This window comes from Acipenser ruthenus, chromosome 2, assembly GCF_902713425.1.
Source record: "Acipenser ruthenus chromosome 2, fAciRut3.2 maternal haplotype, whole genome shotgun sequence".
Taxonomy (NCBI): Eukaryota; Metazoa; Chordata; class Actinopteri; order Acipenseriformes; family Acipenseridae; genus Acipenser; species Acipenser ruthenus.
The window spans coordinates 94,113,125-94,133,997 of NC_081190.1; the positions used below are offsets into that span (position 1 = coordinate 94,113,125).

The 20,873-nt window shown below is 39.5% G+C and overlaps 2 protein-coding genes across 2 annotated transcripts in view; both read right to left on the bottom strand.

The window, feature by feature from the left end:
* The window catches only part of LOC131702136 (uncharacterized), a 283,941-nt gene that overhangs the window by 90,535 nt on the left and 172,533 nt on the right, over positions 1-20,873 (bottom strand). The window lies entirely within an intron of this gene.
* Positions 6,132-20,744, bottom strand: LOC117409095 (kazal-type serine protease inhibitor domain-containing protein 1-like). The gene is made up of 4 exons (XM_034014737.3): positions 20,057-20,744; positions 13,110-13,270; positions 8,529-8,676; positions 6,132-7,073 (listed from the first exon to the last, which is right to left on the bottom strand). Exons 1-4 carry the CDS (start codon positions 20,523-20,525, stop codon positions 6,970-6,972), a joined length of 882 nt encoding a protein of 293 aa, XP_033870628.2. The 5' UTR covers positions 20,526-20,744; the 3' UTR covers positions 6,132-6,969.

Sequence of the window (20,873 nt, forward strand, 5' to 3'; positions counted from 1 at the left end):
ACACTTATGACTGTTGACATTAACATTGGTGAAAATGGGTCAACTCATAAGTAGTTTCATATTTTTGTGGGTAATAATTTTACCCGCAAAAGCAAACAGCACCTGAGCCATGATGAATTAACATCACCACTGGAGTGAGCTACTGTTGTGAAACAAGGTGCTTATTGAGGTCCTATTGAAGTGCACAGTGGAATGCAGAATGTTATTTCAATTCCATTTAAATTCAGCCATATAAATATGGAGCCATTATGGTAAAAAAAACTTAATAATATTAATATCACCATTTGCTCACTTTTAATCCTGTAAAAAACTCATATGAGTTTCCACAGTTGGATGTTTGGATCCCTGCCTGGGGCTCTCAGGGTTTCAGGTCTCTGAGATGCAATTTAAAAAAGATAGTTAACATTTGCCAGCCTTTTAATATTGAAACATTCCCCTCTATTGCTGACAGGTCAGGCCACAGAGCCAGTAATATTAGCCCACATTATTGGAACATCCATTAATCGAACTTCTCAGCCATTGACCTCCGGCCCGAGTGACCCAAGAACATCATATTACCAGTTCAAAGAAGAACTCCCCATAGGGTTTCAGTCCAACCTGCTGACACCCTTTTCAAAAAGCATCATTTAGCAGTTCAATGAAGCAACATTGATGCAAAAGAGTAACAGGGGACATGTTGATGTAATAGCTTTTAAAATACAATTACAAATTATTTTGCACAGATTTTGAGAAAAGTGCATTACAGTATCTTGACCTGCGAGATGGTAGTCATGAGTTGTTAAATATTATACTATATAAGGGGCAAGATGCCATAAAGTTCTGACAATATAGACATATTATTATTATTTAAATGTAAGTCAGAGTGTTTTTTTTTTTTGTTGTTGTTGTTTTTTTTTAATTATTACTATAACTTCAAAATGATATATACAGGCCCTTTGTATCTATTTCATCAAACTGGTACAGACAGACCCTTAGATAACAGGGTGAGTGTCAGCTTCATAGATGAGGCTTGAGTCTAAGCTGTGCTGAAGCTTAAAAAGTGTAACCCCTTATTTTATGATGTTGGGTTTATCACAGTATATACCAATTATGTATTGTCTGTATATTGTAGGATACACTGACCTGCAAGCCATAGGAAAGTAGTTATGGATAGTCAATTCCGCTCTACATGTTTTTGTATATATTTTTATGTTACAATCCTTCTGGGTGGCTCTGAATTCTGTTGCTCCAATAAAATTTGTATCCCATTTTAAGTTAATTCCAAACAAATTAAACCCACTAAAACATTTAAAATATTGCTACCCCCCCCCCTCCCTCCCCCTTATTAGAGTACATCAGAAAGAAAGCATCGCTTGACATTCTGAACATGACGTTTCTATTGATTTCAATAAAGTGAAAGAATGACATTTTCAGTCGATACCTGGCGACAAAGATGGCGTCTAAGTTGGGATCATTAGTTTTCCCCTATCAACTTTCAGAAAACAAATGCATGGTGTCAGAGTAATTTGTTGGTTTGGACAAAGCAAAGGATAACTAAGTATTTGTTTACACTGAGGATGGATTTGAGAGCATAGCTCAGACTCATTTATGTTTTTGGAAGGTCTGTCATAATGCAGATACTGAAGAACGTAGTCATTATGAACAATACGAGCAGTGGTGATCTACAGTGCAGAGAAAAAAAAAATGCTGTAAACCGGGGAGTGTTGTCTTGTTTTTGGGAAGACAAACATACACCACAGAAGCAAGTTTAGTGTAAGGGTTGTAAGCAAAAATGTATCCACTAAGTTTGTAAAGAATACAATGCAATTGAAAGTCTCTGATACAGTAAGCCCCAACCATTTATTGCTGAACACATATCTATAGAAAGAATGTAAGGATTTTAACATGTTATATTTTGTTTGAGCTTTTCTCGTCACATATTTTTTAGAAAACAAAAAAGCACAAACAAAATCTTAACTCGCTTTGACAAAGAGTCTTAATCATGAGTAGACTTAATTTAATACAGAGGAACACCCCTTTTTTATACACTTAATTTTCACAAACCTTCTATTGACAATTAGAACAATCAAAAACAACTGCAAATAATCATAAGTAATTAGGTACAGAAATGAAAACAAGGCAAAACATGTTTAAAATAATATAAAAAAGTATGGTCTTTTGCCTTTTGTTTTCGTTTCTGTACCTAATTAATTTAAATTATTTTTGTGATGAATTGGTTGCCTTTTTCACTCGAATCAATGTATATGGGCCTGTTCGCAACCAATACAAGCGGTCTTTATTTTCTCAAACATAAGTTATATAAAAGGCAGATCGAGATGATCAATTTACAGAAATGTGTTAGTTATTTATTGCTGCCTGTGGAAGGGTGGTGGGCAATTCACTGACACACACGGGAGACAGAAGGTTTTATTTGAAACACTCCACGGGCGCTCAGTTTTATTTGGGGAATTTTATTTTTTTTATTTTTATTATTTGTCACCAGATGGCGCTGGTGCTGCAACTCCCGTTATACCAACGATGGTAAGCAGGGGTTGCACTTGTATCTGACAGCACACACAGGTGCTCTAAAGTAATAATGAAAACCAAAGGCGAAATAAAAACAGAAAATAAAACACTAATAAAACTACAAAATAAAGGTGCTGTTTACGCAGTGTCCCCACTGCCGCTAAGCCTGTCAGTTTGGGTCTCCGACCTACGCTCAACTATTCCCTATACACTGGGGTGGCCAGAGTTCCCTGTATAATTACACACGTCCCTTCGGGTACGTAATTACTTATTTTAATTCTTGATTTATTTGTTTATTTGCGGGCTGTCTTCCTCAGCCGTGCTTGCCTGTTTTGTTCTCTCTTCAACCTGCCTGGTCTTTGTTTACACTGCTGTCTTTCGCCAGCGTCACTGGGTATCCTCTCTCCGGCCACGCGAATGCATAACCAAGTGCATTACAAGCCTCATCCATGGCCTGGAGAAGTGTGGCTTGTTCATGGGGATTGTGGTCATACAACTTCCACCTCCAAGAGGATAAAAACTCCTCGATAGGATTCAAGAAAATGGAATACGGTGGAAGGTACATCACAGAGAAACGGGGATGTGCATCAAACCACTTCCCCCCCAGCACAGCATGATGGAAACGCACATTGTCCTAAATGATGACAAACATTGTGGCCTCTCTTCCTGCCAACATTGCTGCATTGGGTAGGAAAAGGTGATTGTGCAATTCCTCAAGGAAAACTAGCAGCCGCTCTGTATTGTATGCGCCAAGCAATGGACTGCGGCAAACAACTCCATGCTGGCAGATGGCAGCCCACATAGTGATGTTACCTCCACGCTGCCCAGGCATATCCACAGTGGCACGCTGTCCAGTTATGTTTCGGCCACATCTGCGTCATTTTGCCAAGTTGAAGCCTGCCTCATCAATGAAGATGTATTCACGTGGAGACATGCTGGCATCAAACTCCATCATTCTTTGTAAACATAAAGATATGTTCAGGTGTGTTTATACTGCAAGAAGGAAATCTGAGACCAGTAGAACATTTTACAGAATTAAGGTCCCTGCTCAGAACAGGACTCAGTAATTGAGAATTTGTACATTTCATATCATGTTATTAGTCATATTTTGCATTACTATTACAGTCAACTTACTTGTACATATTGGTACCGTAATTCCTTCACTTTTTCACTGTTCCTTTCAAAAGGTACCGCATAGATTTGTTTCATTCGAACCTGGTGTCTCTTCAGAACACGGTCAATGGTAGACAAGCTGACATTGTTCACACCATGAAATACATTATTATTATTATTATTTATTTCTTAGCAGACGCCCTTATCCAGGGCGACTTACAATCGTCGTCTTCATCAATCCTGCTCCGTATCTCACGAAGGTGGATATCATTACTGGCACGGACCATCTCAACTATTGTCGACTCTTGCAGTTCAGTGAGGAGATGACCGCGGCCACCACTATTCGATCAACTTTCAATTCTAAAAGCAGAGTAATGAATACACAATGGTTATTTACTGTGAAATGCTAATATGACACAAAACATGCTCATACATACAGTATATAATTACAGTATATATATATATATATATATATATATATATATATATATATATATATATATATATATATATATATATATATATATGTATGTATGTTCTGTAATATGCACTTGACTTACCGATTCTCAGTACGAAATGTACAGATGATAGATGCAACCGTGGAGCATCCCAGGTTTGGTTGAACTATCAACCCAGCTGCTTTCATTGTCAAGCCTCTGTTTATGACATGATCAATGACAGTTTCTCGTATTTCATTTGAGACAGCAGCACAGCACGCTTTTATCTCACTTGTCCAGACTGTCTGTCCACAATACCACGTCCACGTCCACAACCTTGTCCATGACCACGACCACCTTCCTGTGCTTGCTCAATGCTTTCACACACTGCAATCCATTGGAAATCACAGCCTTTTATGCACAGCATTACCATTTGATAAATGATTGATCAATTAAGCTATGTATTATTTTCAAATGGAGAATGTTATTTAAATTAACGAGCATTGATTGTTAGCAACAGCAATGAGATCGATGTAATTTGCAAAGAAGACATTCACATGTGAAACATGTATTAAAGTATACAGTTGCAATTGAATATATGGTTTAGAATTGTGCATTTTGAATGTAAACCCATGAAATGTGTGAATAGTTTAGCAAATTAGAACTCAGTTTTGGTGTTTGTGTTAACTGTTTTGAGAATTGTGCTAATAGTTTCTGGAATTTTGCTTTAGCCATTGAGAAAAACTGTAATGGGGCTGGACCAAAATGTAACATCTGCCCCAAATCTTTATGAGTACTGCAAATATTACCGATTGCTATAAAGTTATGAAGTTTCTTAAACTCCTGAAACAGGGCACTCAGTTTAAATGAGCATTTTCTTATTTTCATTTTCTGAATTTACTGCTGAAATCCAGGTATGGTGCACCTCTAATTGTACCAGGTTGTGTGGTAATGTAGACTGATGTCCACTGGGGGCTGTGCTGAGGCCACCAGATTTGTAGGGATCAACAAACGATTAACAAACAATGGAGCCCAGCTGCAGTTGTGGGAATATGTTTCTCAACCAGCCCGTGGGAACAAGAAAATGATCAACTGGGGTACATTTTGCCCTTGCATATGTTCTGCACCTGGTGCAACAGTATAACTCACACAAAGAAATTAACAGAGTTTAGATATTGTTAGGTAAACGTAGTGGAAGCAGAGTTCAAAAAGTTCATCAATACCCAGTTAGGTAGGATATATAAGACAGGCATTCATGAGTGCAAATGAGACCAACTTAGCTGAATCCTCTCCTGAAGACTGACCATCTCCATACCCAAGCTATTTCCCACAGAATTAGGTAAATGATCATTATCTGATTTCTGTTTAAAACTAGGTGCTACATCTGTTGTGTCTAATGATAAATGTTTATGCTATATATGTGTAACTTTTTAATATTGGAATCAATAAATGGAAGCTTACGAACATAGCCATTGGTATTGTGTGCACTAACTTGCAGATCTCAAATTAAATGAGTTTCCTTAAAAACTAACTTCACTTATGATCTGGCCTCCAGAAGTGAAAATAATGTGCAATTAGTGAACTAACCTGCAGTGCCACCTAACCCCATACCAGTGTACATCTTCTATCTAACAGGTGATGTGTGGGTCTGAGGGTCTTGCAATTCTGATCAGGATGTATCCAACATGTGGCCAACTATACTTACACTTATTGGACTAGATTCTTAAAGCTGTTAGCTCCAAATCGTCATTAGCACATTCTTTTCAGATAGTAAACATCCACCATAGAAAGTTGCCAAACCAAAAATTAACAACTCAAACATTTTATTAAGAGCCTTGTAGATATTTAGAAATAGTTTCTTAATTATTTTTAGAATTGTAATTAGTGTTTTTTTTTCATTTAGATAAAAATTGTGCTAATGACGATTTTGAGTGAACAGGTTTGAGAATCTATCCCATTGTTTGTCTAAAGACCAATAACTTAATCACGACCAAGAATAACCCCAAATCAAAACCCAAGAAAAACTATTGATGTGTTTTATTTACATTATAAAGTAAGGAACGGGTATCAGCTCTGCTGAGTGTGACTCAGATTTATACAAAGAGATCTAGACAGATTTGTAACACAGCACCATATCAGAAAAATACAGTAGGACTATCCAGTCTATTTTTTTTTTAGCTTTGTACACCAGCGGTACTCTCGTGCGGCTCCCAATCCATTCCACTCCAGGATCTTTAAGTTTTATTGACAAATATGTATAGTTACACTATTCTTTCAGAAATAAGAATTTTCACAGGGAACTACATTTTACAAAGCAATGAGTAAATTTCACGGAAATCGTGAAATCTGTGATAGCCATGAAAAAAAATAGCCTTAATTATGGGGTTCAATTAAATAAAGAACCTGGTTGGAACAAGTTCCTGGATTGGAATGGACTGAAAGAGCCACAAGCGAGTGTCACTACTTTACGCTAACAGCAGTACTGTTGAAATAACCTTCACTGATTGTGCCAAATTCGACTATTACAAATTACGATCTGGGGACCATATTCACACAATGAAAAGATAACCCTTCATTTAGTGAACAATATATAATATATTGAGTTACATTGAAGCAAATAAATAACATACTTAATGGATGGCTTAGGGAATGGTTAGACATTTAGTAATACCTAATTAAACTGAAGTGTGTTAGAAGGGCCCCAACCCTTTGATATGCACACATTCATTCGACAATAAAACAGGTTCTACTGTCATTATAGTGACTGCCACACGTTTCTGTGGATGATTAAGACGATACTGGCTGATTATTATTTACAACACAGGCAAAAGGCACACTCCAGCACTCATGTAATTCAAACATTCTACTCATATCTTCTTTAATATTTCCAAATAAATGGAACAGTTTTCGTTTGTTAATATGAATAGCCACTTCCTCCATACTCAATGTCTTCCTCGTCATCTGTGATATCGTAAACTCCAGTTTTGAAAGGTTTCACTTTACTTGCCAGTGGGGAATCTAGGGAAATAATAAGGAGATGTGTTTAGTATCAGTATGCACAGTACAGTATATGTACTTGTAGGTTTCATTTGACAAGGGCATGGGTTAATTTGGGATTTTAAACTGTTACAGAATAGGCTGTAGGGCTTAAAACACAATACATTACTTTCCTTAGCTTTCTGCTTTGTTGTACGTATTCCTGTAATGTCTTTTTCAACATAAGCAAAATTGTTTCAATATTTTTAAAAATATTCCCTTTTTCCTGGTTATAATTCAGGTTTGAATACTTTATGAATATGCGTGTGAAGCCTCATATAATGACAACATGTTCCCGCCCCTCTGAACCTGTGCCGGAGCGAGCAATTAGGACGCTGGAAAAGATGATGGACAGATGAAGCATTTAAAATGCTGACCTTCGTGAGAGGAACCAATGAAATGTTTCTCATTGAACTGGTTGTATTCAAACAGTCGATGTTATGAATTTGGAATAAATTTTGAATGGATGTATAACCTATGTGAAATGAAAATAACTGGTCAAGATTGACGACCAGAGATATGTTCATAAAAATATCAAAACAATCGTAATACTGTTGAAAGAGTTACCAGGAATAAATACAACAAAGCAGGACCCTAGGTAAAGGAATGCTTTCTGTTTTAAATCACACAGCCTGTACAGTAACACTTCAGTAGCTGGTCCAGCTGACTCCTTAAATAAACCCAGTGCTGATTTCATCCACTCAAAAAAAATATAATATGAGGATCACAATCTAGGTCTTATGTATATCCCTCCTACTAATGCATGTTATTTTATGGTTGTGTATAAAAAGCAAGAGACACACAAGGTCACTTTAATCGTTGAGACTTCTCAAAATCAAAAGCCCACCTATTGCTGCAGTTAGAGATTTACAGTACTGATTATACAATCAATAAGCACTTCCATGGTCATTTTTAGCTGACAAATGATATCCAACTCAGCAATTAGTAATTCCCAGGTAAGTTCCTGATCTAGACCCTTCTTTTAACCTAGTGTGCATTATTTTTATTATTCTCAATTAAAGCTCTCCTTTTGAGTACACTATACCGATATAAATTGTATGCAATAATAGGAAGAAAATAGATCATTTGCAGTTACATGACCGTCAGTTCTTATAAATATATTAAAGAGCAAATAGCATTTAATTTAGTTGTTTTACATTTCTCTTATTATTTTATGGTTTTTGCATTGGAATGAGAAGTCCAGACAAGCTCAAAGCAAGCAAAGCCAAATAAAGGCAGATTTAGCGAAAAAGGATTATAACTACTTATTAGAGTACCATAACCCAGAATATATATTCAAAGGATATTTTATGGTACTAACGCTTTCAAATATTGACAGTGATGCAACTACATATACGTTCTTGCTTTACTATCATTCTATACAAACTCTTTAATATTGTTACATCACTGTGCTTTCTTAAGCTTCTACAAGCTTACCCGGGTTAATAACCTGGAGTCTTGCAGAGGCAGACACTTCTCCAAACTCGTTTTTGGCACAGCAGGTGTACATTCCCTCATCCTCCTTCTGAACCCGTTGTATCTGCAGCCAGCCGGTGAGCTCAAAGCGCTGAGGTCCACCTCTGGCCTGATAATTACAAAGGAATTGTTGTCATTGTTTTTGTTCCTGGTGCTCCACTGTCTCTGCCTCACAGTGGCAAAAAACCCACCAGCCGCCACTGTATTTAAGACATATTTACCGGCACAAATTAAGGCACAGCAAATGATTTACAGCAAGACTCGGGGTGGGGATTGTATTGCACATTTTTCCTCACTCAAACGGTGTCAGTTGTTAGATGTTATAAATTAATCATATTTAGGGTACCACTGAACTTGTGAGATGGAATGCTTCTTTTAAAGAGGAGTGTGACGGGGAGCCCTGCCCCTATGTATTTATTGTGCGCTACTTTATGATTTATTGTATTATTATGATTTATGTATTGTATATTATTTTGCATTTTATTATGTGTGGCAGGACGAGCAAGATGCCATCTGCCATGTTATTGTTTTGTATTTTGGTTTTAAAATATTTCCTTGCTCTCACACTCCTGATGCCCTATCCTCAGTCCACGTCCTGTCCCATGTTCTGCATCTCACTGGACAGGGAGGTGGGACTGGTCTTCTCCTCTCTCCCTCCTTACTCTATTCTGTCCCCTCTGACCTCTCCTCACTCTCTATTAACACCTTTGAATTTCACACTGTCCAACTAACCTCTCCCTGTCAGCGCCTGCTAATTGTACTGTACCGTCCCCCTGGACCTCTCGCTCACTTTCTCGATGAACTAGACTCTTCTCCCTCCCCTCTCTGTCTACCCCAACTGTCCTCTTAGGTGATTTCAATATCCATCTCTCCAACCCCACCCACTCAGGCAGATTCCTTCCTCTTCACGCCTTCAACTTCTCTCTCTCTCCATCCCCTCCTACCCACAAAGCTGGCCGTCAACTGGACCTCACCTTCTCCAGGGCCTGTTGCCCCTCCACCATCTCTGTCACACCTCTGGACCTCTCTGATCACTATTTCATCTCTTTTTGTCTATACCCTCTCTCCCTACTCCACCTACCCCCACTGTCACCTCCTGCTGTAACCTCTGCTCTCTCTCCCCCTCTGTCCTTGCCTCCTCCTCTCTCTCTCACCTCCCTCCTATCGACTCCTTCTCCCAACTCTCTGTAGACTCTGCCACCTCCATCCTCTTCTCCTCCCTCACCACCTCCCTCGACTCCCTCTGTCCCCTAACCTCCCGACCTACCCGCCCCTCCCCTCCCCTCCCCAACCCTGGTTCTCCTCTGTGCTCCGCTCGGCAAGAACTGAACTGCACTCTGCTGAAAAGAAATGGAAGAGAACCAAACTCCCTGCTGCCCTAGACCTCTACCTCTCCCTCCTCTCCTCCTTCTCTTCTACTCTCTCCTCTGCTAAACACTCCTATTTCCAATCTATTATGCAATCCTCCACTAACAACCCCTGAAAACTATTCTCTTCCTTCTCCTCCCTCCTCAACCCCCCCTTCCTCCTTCCTATATCTCCTCTGACGACTTTGCCTCTTTCTTCTCCTCTAAAATCTCTGATATCCACAAACTCTTTAACACCTCCCCCCACCCCCTCCCGCGCCAACCCCAACATCCTCTGTCTCCCCTACTAACTCACCCTCCTTCTCCACCTTCTCTCCCCTCTCAGACTGACCTCTCCTCCCTCCTCCAGGCCCACAAACCCACCACATGTGCCCTGGACCCCCTCCCAACTCACCTCTTTCAAGCTGCTGCTCCTGCTCTACTCCTCTTCATCTCCTCCCTTCTCAACACCTCTCTCCTCTCTGGCCTGTTTCCCTCTGCCATCAAACAAGCCTCTATCATCCCCCTCCTCAAAAAACCTACCCTCGACCCCACCTCCCTCCAGAACTACCATCCTGTTCCCCTCTTACCCTTCCTCTCTAAAACCCTTGAGTTGGCAGTACATCGCCAGCTCTCTGCTTTCCTATCTAACCACTCTCTGCTCGACCCTCTCCAATCTAGTTTCCGCTCTGCTCTCCACTGAAACTGCTCTCCTGTCTGTCATTAACTCGCTAAACTCTGCACGTGCTGCCTCTCTCTCCTCTGTCCTAATTCTCCTCGATCTGTCTGCTGCCTTTGACACTGTTGATCACTCTATTCTCCTATCCTCTTTCGCTGACCTGGGAATCTATCTGACCGCACCTACCAGGTAACCTGGCATGGCTCAACCTCCACACCTCACCCTCTCTCAACAGGAGTCCCCCAAGGAACAATCTTGGGTCCTCTCCTGTCCTCTCTCTACACCCGCTCCCTGGGGTCCCTCATCGCATTCTATGGTTTCTCATACCATTTCTATGCTGATGATGCTCAGATCTTCCTCTCCTTCCCCCCCTCTGGCCCCACCATCCCCTCCTGTATCTCTACCTGTCTGTCCGCTATCTCCTCCTGGATACACTCACATCATCTCAAACTCAACCTCTCTAAATCTGACCTCCTTTTCTTCCTCTCCTCATCTTCCCCCACCTCTGATCTCTCTATCTCCATTCCTCTGGAATCTACCATGCTCTCTCCCTCCTCCTCAGCCAAGAACCTCGGAGTAACCCTGGACCCCTGCCTCTCCTACTCCCAGCACATATCCACTCTAGCACGCACCTGCCGATTCTTCCTGAGCAACATACAAAGAATCTGACCCTTGCTCACCAACTACTCCACGCAACTCCTTGTCCAGGCCCTGGTACTCTCCCGCCTAGCCTACTGCAACTCCTTCCTGGCCGGCCTCCCTGCGTCTGCCACCTTTCCAATCCAGCTCATCCAGAACTCCGCTGCTCGCCTGGTGTTCTCTCTGCCTCGCTTCTCCTATGCTACTCCACTGCTCCGCTCACTCCACTGGCTCCTGATCACCGCTTGCATCCAGTTCAAGATTCTTGTGCACCCAGCTACCTCCAGAAACTCATCTCTCCGTACACCCCCACCTGACCTCTCTGCTCCGCCTGCAGTAGAAGACTGGCTGTAACTCCTCTATGCTCCCGTCTCCAGAGCCCGCTCCTTCTCCACCCTCGCCCAGCAGTGGTGGAACGACCTTCCTACAGATGTCAGGACTGCCCAGTCCCTGACCACCTTCCGGCGCCTCCTCAAGACACACCTCTTCAGACAACACCTGTAAAACTCAGCTCTTCCCTTCTGGACAATATAGCACTCTGCCTTTAATGCACTTTAACTTGCACTTATCTGCTCCCTATTTTACTATATTTAATCCTGCACTTAATCCAATCTGTAGTATTTTGTATTTCACTTGCACTCGTATCTAACCCTGATGTAACTATCAACACTGTTATCTGCTCTTGAATTGCCCCGATACTAAATCGTACTGCATTTTGTATTTGCTCTTGTTAGGACTGAAGTCATTGTATTTTGTATCTTGCTCTTAATTGTACTGTAATATTTTGTATACAACTGTAAATTACCCTGGGTAAGGGCATCTGCTAAGAAATAAATAAATAAATAAATAAATAAATAAATAAATAAATAAATAAATAATAATAATAATAATAATAATAATAATAATAATAATAATAATAATAATAATAAATACCTCGTGAAGATGCCTGACTGATCAGCTACTGGGTATTTAATTAACTGACAGTCACGCATCCTTATTAAACTTGTGCAGGCTATGGCCGAGGGGTAATAAGATAATTACTAGCTAGTTTACCCCTCGGCCAGAACATAAAAGACCTGCAGCTTTGGCTGCAATGGGTTGAGTGCGTTCAGAGTGGAGAACAGTAGTCGAGAGAAAGGGGGTAATAAAAACATAGAAAACTTAAAACAATTTATATTCATGCTGGTTTGCACCACCATGATACTTGTTTGGTTATTATTTGTTTGTTCTTTTGGCCAACGTGCTCTTTTGTTTGTGTAGTTGTGTTTTGTTTTGTTTAAATCTTTTATTATTTAATAGAAAGCTGAGTGTCATAGCGTCTCAGTTTGCCCCATCATTTCTTGTTGTGGTTTCTGTTTCTGGTTTGACATCACCCCTGCAGCCATTCTGTTCACAAGGAGACAATTATCTATTCAAGGATACCAAGATATTTAGTGAGCAAGCAGTCTGAGTGAAGTTATCCGGCAACAAACTCCCATCCCCAGTTGTGCTGATTTCCTAGAAAAAGGTGTATCATTCTACTTGTGAGATGTCTTGCTAATTCAAATATTTAGCATATTTCTAAAGAGGAGTCAGTTATCTATTCAGAGATATCAAGATATTTAGCAAGTAAAGGGTCTGAATGGGGAAAAATGTGTAAGACAATCCCCACCCCTAGTCATGCTGTAAACTATTTGCTGTTGCCATAATGTATGCAGATACATATTTATATCATTAAAATGTACAATTTAACTTGTAGTTGTATTCAAAACCAAACTGAAGTGCTATTCTGACTTGCTGAGCATCTTTTCCTTTGATAATTAATTTGCCATCATTTTACCTGTGTGAGTAGGTAGATTTGAACATCCATGACTTTAGCACAATAAAAACAGTACTGACCTGCACTGCCATGTGAGAATCATCAGCAGGTAAGAAAATGCCGTTTCCTTCCTTCCTCCACTCCACAATCGCCATCGGGTACGACGACACCTCACAGCCGAAGATGACGTCACTTCCTTCCACATTTACGATATCACGTGGTGGAGTGGCAATAAATGGTGCTGTAGGTGAACAAATATAGAAAGACATAAATAAATGACAAATACTAAAACATGGTAACACTTTACATTAATTGTATTTAATTGCTGTATATTTGCATAGCAGTTACTTAGTAAATACATGCATACTACACATAATTACAATGTTATTATGCATAGCATACCTAATGTGTAAATCATGATATTTGTAAGTACACAATTGTGTCAGAAAAGGGATAGGGTTAGGTTTAGAGTTAGGGTTAGGGGAAGGGTAATATCATGCAAAAACATTTGGGCCAACTGATGGGCCAGCCGCAGCGCAAACATACTTACATTTTCGTTGCAACACTTAGCAAAGTATATATTTTGTATGTACCAAGAGAAAATATGTTTATGAAAAGAGCCGCAATATACTCATTTAAATATTTGTTGTGTCTTCTTAGGGAGATCTCGACAGTCATGCGACATTGTTCAAATACATAGCGGGAGTTGAGTTGTAGTTTGCTGCAGCAGAGGGTGCCCGAAGGATAACGTCTAGCCAGGGTGCAAGAATCAAAATAACAGTGTTTTTGATAAATGTAAACATCGTACATTGCATTCTGTTCTGTCTTCATTTTACCTATTTTAGTACATGACTCCACTTATTTGCATATTGGATAGTTGCATAAATCGCTTAATTGCATAGCTTGCAGCTGGTCCCGTTTTTCGTGCATCATTTTCTATGATTGTATGATATGGTTAAATGTATATCGGCTAAATGCTTAATTCGCTTAATTGCATGAAGCTGCGCGGTCGCGAAGTCCATTGTACATTGCATTTTAATTTGGATAATTGCATAAAGCAAACAACGTTCGAGTGTTTAAAAAAAAAGTTTGTATTTCAACAATAGCAGTGACGTAGAGCGCATAAAAATGGCATGACAGCGGGAAAAGCACTGCAAGAAAGACACAGAAAATGGCAACGCGAATATGTAAAACTCAAGCCTGTAAAACTGTCCGAATACTGTGGATACTTTAGGGTTACCATACGTCCGTTTTTTCCCGGACATGTCCTCTTTTTTGGTCCTTTAATCTCCGTCCGGCCGGGTTTTTTAAATTTCTAAAAATGTCCGGGATTTTGCCCTGCTCTTTCCATTGAACTACAATTCCCAGTGTGCGTATACCCTACAACGAACGGTGTGTGCCGTACGTGTTTAGAAGAGGCCTTTAACGTCTGTGCAGTACGGAAGTGTATTGCTGCCACACATTAAAAAAAATATATATATCACGTAATTAAGTGATATGGAGTTATCACGTAATAAGAACAAACTGAACTAGCATACAGCCTCGATCGTATTATTTACTTTAATAATATCTACTCTTTGGAACTTGCTGTTAAGGATTGTCAGCAGCTCCTGTGAGCTTCCACGAGGTGTTAGTTCCCTATCACGTAATTACGTGATCGTCATCAAGTAAATTACGTCTTTTTTTTTTTTTTAAATGTGTGGCAGCAATACGCTTCCATAGTACTGGCACGAGCGTAGCCAACTGACACTGCAGAGCTAGAAGCGGGGTAAGTGGCAGCAGGCGCGAAATAGTCTAGAATTTGATTTGAAATTGTTGAACACTTTTATTTAAATGAAGACACCTACCACCGAACACAATGCCAAAACGAAAGTGTAAATTGACTGCAGAATTAAAAACAAAATTTCCGTGTTTTCGAAGTGGTCGAGTAGAATGGGAAGCCGAGTGCTTGGTATGTAGAGCTGGTACTTACGTCTCTGTGGCAAATAAAGGTGCTATTGATTTACAATCTCATGTGGATTCTGAAAAGCATAAGAAGGCAGTTCGAGGAGAGAGCTCATCAGCAAAATTAACAGATTATTTTGTAAAACCAGGCAGCAAATCAGAGGATGCTGTTACTGCAGCTGAGGGTGCTCTAGCATTTCACACTGTTAAGCATCACAATAGTTTCAAGTCAATGGATTGCACTTCTGTCTTGTTGAAGAAGACATTCCCTGATTCTGAGATAGCCCGAAAATGTTCAAGTGCTCGAACCAAGACAAAAGCGATTGTTAACTCTTTGCTTGCACCGCATTCTGTTGACACTGCTCTAAAAGCGCTTGAAGAAAATGACATAGCTTACTGTGGAATTGCTACAGATGGAAGCAATCACGGTTCAGTGAAAATATTCCCAGTAATAATTCAATATTTTGACTGGAAGAACGGCGGTTTGCAGTCAAAATTAATCGAGGTCCAGAACACACCTAATGAGACTGCCGATACGATTGCACAATACGTCAAGGAAACTCTGAAAAAGAAGTTTTGTTTGTTTGTTTGAGAAGTGTATCGCGTTTACGGGGGACAACTGCAATACAAACTTCGGAGGACTCCGGCGTGATTAAGAAGGAAAGAACGTGTTTGCAAACTTAAAGAAGTTATTGCAGAAGAGGACTTTAATCGGTGTCCATCATGGGGCAGACACACTGGATGTTGACATTGAGAACATTATTTTTAAAATTTACCAATACTTTCATATCTATACTGTCCGAACTGAGCATCTGAAAGAGTACTGTGAGTTTGTTGATATCGAATACAGAAAGCTGCTTTCTCACAGCAAGACACGATGGCTGTCCTTATTCCCAGGCATTACAAGGCTACTACAGATGTTTCCAGCCTTGAAGTCGTTCTTTCTGTCACAGGACAAACTACCCACGGTGATTAAGACATTTTTCGAACATCAGTTCAGTGAGATTTACCTCTGGCACATGCACTCACTCATGACTGTATTCCAATCACACATTCAAGAAATTGAAAGGGAAAACAACTCTGTCGTGGAAGTGCTGAAAAGCTTGAACTCAGTTCACACCATCCTTCTTGAACGTAAGACCCACAACTTCATGTCCCTGAAAGTTAAGGGACTACTGGCACAAAAGCGCAAGGAGGGACTTGATGGAGAGTGTGACAAATTCTGTGCTGAAGTACAATGTCTGTACAGCACATGCTTAGAATATTTGGAGAGGTGGATGACACCCCTGGAAGAATTCTCTTGTTTCATGTGGCTTGCCCTGAGTGAGACACCTAATTGGAATGATGTGGAATCTTGTGTCTTATACCTGGCAGAGAAGGGGGTGTCAATTGATGACGTGAAGTGTTTTGATCAGTTCAGCAATCTGAAGAAATTCACGGAAAGTTTCAACAGTGATGAAGAGTTCAGTAATTTGCTAGCACACCAAAAGTGGACCAAATATTTTGAGAAGTCCAAAAATATTGAGTGTCACTCAGAACTGTTAAAGATTGTACAGTTCTTCTTTGCTGTCCCCTCTCACAATGCAAATGTAGAGCGAGTTTTCTCACTGATGCAAAGCCAGTGGCCAAAGGAAAGGAACCACTTGACTGTTGAGTCGCTGAAAGGGATTCTACTTGTACAGTACAATTTCAGACAAACGTCTTGCAAAGACTTTCATGCCTACTTGATGAGCAATCAACCACTGCTGAGAAAGATGAGATCTACAGAGAAGTATGCATGGGCACATCAGGAGGAGGAGGACTGAAAAAGGACTGGTGGATGTAAAAAGACATTTAAATTGTTTTTTGTTTTTTTTTTATTAGGCCATTACACTTTTTTTTAAATAAATAGACGCTGAAAGGGATCACATTTCAGGCAAAGACTTTCTTTTATGGCTACTTGATGAGCACATCAGGAGGAAGCACAGAAGAAAATGACTCACCACATGTAAAAAGGTACATTTAAATTTGAATGACATTGATTTTTGAGGCTATAACACTTGTAGATGTGTAGACGTGTAGTACACAGTATATATATAACACATATTAATACAACTTGAGTTGGTAGATACACCAACCCCCCCTCTCCAAAGTGTCCTCTTTTTTGTAAGTTCAAATATGGTAACCCTAGGATACTTCCATCAAATATGTTTTTGCTACGTTGTAGTCACAAGATCTATAGTAAGGTACCTTACACACCCGTTTCACTTTTACGTTTTACAGTACTACTGTATTACAATGACTTTGTTTATTCGGGCTGTTATATGCACATTATATAACATTATTTTACTTTTCATATCGTGCATTGTGTATTATGTATTTCAAGTTGGTTTGTTTTTCTGAACTTGTACAGTATTTTGGGTTACTTTCAATATGTTTTTTATAATAAAATATACAAAAATAACAATAACTTAGTTTATGACGGCTGTTATATACATTATTATTAACATTTCATATCGGGTGTTGCTAGAAAAGTGTTGTTTGCATTGAGTGTATAATGTATTTCAAGTTGGTTTATTGCTCTGAACTGTTCGGTATTTTAAGTTACTTGTAATAAAATATAAGTGAAAAATAAAGCTATGAATCTGATTAAAATGGGTCATATATACATGTACGTATAGACCTATTGTCATTGTATCCCATTCCCTCACTACGGTTATGTGCATGACCTCACACTGGTCCCGACCTTAGCCCATGCAATTATGTTTCTGTCAAAAGGCTTTTCATAATCATATAGCCCCTCACTAAACCGGATATGTTTGTCTGAATTAGGAGGTGTCCAGTTTAAAAAAAAATTATAAAATACAATAAAATCACACACACACACATACATTTATAGTGCTTCATGTATTTTAAATGTATAAATCATTGTGCTGAAATAACACTAATGAGTTTTGGGTAAGCTACACGTTACATTATGAAAAAAATGTAAATCTGTACAGTACTCCTATACAGTATACAGTACAGCAGTAAAATCAAATGAACACCTAGAGCACTTTCTTTGTTACTTTAGCGTGTAGGCTACTGGTGAGGTAACACAAAATAAATCATGCTACTGCATTGTTTAACTTGACCGAGAGCCAGTTAACAACTCAAGGCCTGTGTAGCTGTTTCTGGTGATCTATTAGGGCAATTAAGCTGTGTGCAGTAAAAATGTATGTGTTGTTTATGTATTGATACAATATGTTATAGTTAGGGTCATCTGTAAAAAAAAAAAAACGTGTCTGAAGTTTTAGCATTATGAAATCAGGTATACCACCTTCTTGCTGAAGTATACTATATTTATATTGGCCTTTACTAGTACTGTATACCGCAAGCACTTACATAGCCTTTTCTAATTGTATTTATTTATTTTATTTTACACCACAATGCATTGTACACCTTATTGTAAAAGGGAAATCACTATCAGTGTTAAATAACTAGTAACAAACTATATGAAACTTTTGAGTTGTTTTTTGTGACTTATATGAAATTGAGAAATGTTGTTTTAAATGGGGTGCAAACTGCAATTTGGCCTAAAGACCCTGATCAATCTGACCCAACATTTTAAATAAAAGAAGGAAAATGCATTTGTTTCCCACAATACTTCCTCTTTACGATTAGTACAGGATTCACAGCTTTACTTACAAGCCATACACCACAACCCTATTTACTGTTAGGGGATGCCCTAACAATTTTAAAAGGGGGTTGTTACATTGCATTGGTAGCTATCTGCTCCCATGCTGTGGTGGAAACAATGTCACGGGTAATACAACACCTCTGCTCTTATTTAACAAAACAAAAGTATTCCAACTACAGAGCATGCAGGACCACACCCCTATACACCTACAAAGCACCATATTCTCACCCAGTATCCAGCTGTGTGTAAATGGCAGCAATCCAGGGCTATTCACATGCAGGATCTGAAACTATGATAAGAAACTACTTACCCATCAACGCCTTATCTAAAGTGCTCAGAGAAACGTTATTGCTTTCAAGCCTAAAGAAAGTGGTCCGCCAATCTCAATAGCATACAGGTATATAACAGTGATCTCATTTAAATGATATGCCTCCAGGGATAAACAATAGACTCGTTTGCACTCAAATGGGCAAGTCGTGAGACACCACCCCCCAGCCCCCCTCCAGCAGTGTTTAAATCACATTAGATTGCTTTTTGTTTCACCTGTTAAAAAGTATATATTCTCTGGCAAGACGGCACGTGACTGAAACAATGCTATGTATTTCCCGGTACCCGCATAAAAGCTTTCTTAAAGAATGCAAATAGGCATTTTAGAGTAATTACCTATTTTGTTATGAGAAATCCATTAAAAAGCTGAAATACTAGGAGCTCAGATATTTCATTATTATTATTATTATTATTATTATTATTATTATTATTATTATTACTATTATTACAACTATATCCTTAAATTTGTAGGACACCTTGATGTGAGTGTTCTTTGGGAGTCACTGTATATTTAATCATTGCAAACCACAAAGGAAAAGCAAATGATTAATGTTACAAAGATGTTAGTTTCACAACTTCCAAGTGTGTCAGGGTTGTTTTTTCACAGTTTTGTTATACTGACTAGTTTATTTTCTTTACCAAAAATTGTGCAAATTGCACTTTGATGCAAAGACCTTGATAGCTACTTTTAAATCTGCCTGTGACATTTCTCTATTTAGTGTTGTTCATCAAGCTAGTCTGTCCCATTATTCTCTACAAAGCACTATTCGTTTTCATATAAAATTTTGTTGCAGAAATATTTGAACTTTGTGTTTTCTTTACTTACACGCTATTTAAATAATGTTTTTTTCAAAGTTTTTCATACTTTCAACAACAGTCTAGAACAGTTATTGTGTTCCTTTTAGAAAATACAAAGTTTGCACTGGCCTATAAAGGCATGTACATGTGCTATTCATCATTGCTTTTGTTAACTAACTTACTAAAGAAAAACTATTAGTAAATCTGCCCAACTTAGTTACATACTGTACACAAGGCCTGGGTTAAAATGCACGTTCAATATATTCCACAATAAATGCCTCTTCGGAACAGTTGGCTTACCTGTTTTGCAGGGACCCTTGTGTGCAACAGTAAGTTCTTCCTTCTTCCTGTGCTGGAACTGGCCCTCTCTGAATTTGCAGATGTTTTCGTAGGTCTTCCCATCTGACCCGCAGAGGACCTCCTGCCTGGTGCAGACACACTGGGGCTCGGGAATCTCACCTGAGTTCAGGTCCTTGTCCTGGATCTCGCACTCCAGGTCCTTGCCGCACATCCCGTAGAAGTTGCTGGAAGTGTCCAGGTCACAGAGCTGCCCCTCTGCATTGCTGCACTCCCAACAGCACCCGCAGTGGTCCTGCACCCTGCCAGCTGGGCAGCGCTGGGGGGAGTTACAGAGCTCAGGCTGGCACTCTGAACACTCTTCTAGGTCCTCCAGCAGCCTTTGCCAGCCCAGCTGCTGGAACCTCTCCATGGGTATGCTGAGTGTCGCCTCTACTGCTAACAGCAGTACTATCAACAGCATGCAATCCATTGTTTCAATAATATATTAAATGGATAACAGTAGAAATGTATCAAGATATGGTCATGCAGCCTGTGAGGCCCTACCAATTTTTAACTAGTATGTGTTACACTGTTCCCCCAAATAAAATGTCCTTGTGTGTCTTTGTGTTTCTGAAAGATGTTTGCTGTGTTTGTGAAGGCCTTCCTCCAGTGTTGCTGGTTTTTTTACCCAATTTTCCTAATGGTGGTGTAATCCCTGTTCTTTTGAAAAATAAAAAAATAACTCCCCTGTTTAGGTGCTGTGCTTTAAACTGTGTAAATCCCTGTACTGTCGCCTTGTGGGAGGAGTCAGGGATCCCTGCTGTCCAATCACTGTTTT

Excerpts from the sequence above, each read along its gene's own strand:
- LOC117409095 (XM_034014737.3), bottom strand. The coding sequence starts at position 20,525 with ATGGATTGCATGCTGTTGATAGTACTGCTGTTAGCAGTAGAGGCGACA. Across the intron at positions 8,677-13,109 it reads ATTCTCACATGGCAGTGCAG|GCCAGAGGTGGACCTCAGCG; the intron begins GTCAGTACTGTT and ends TGTAATTATCAG. Across the intron at positions 7,074-8,528 it reads ACTCCAGGTTATTAACCCGG|ATTCCCCACTGGCAAGTAAA; the intron begins GTAAGCTTGTAG and ends TTATTTCCCTAG.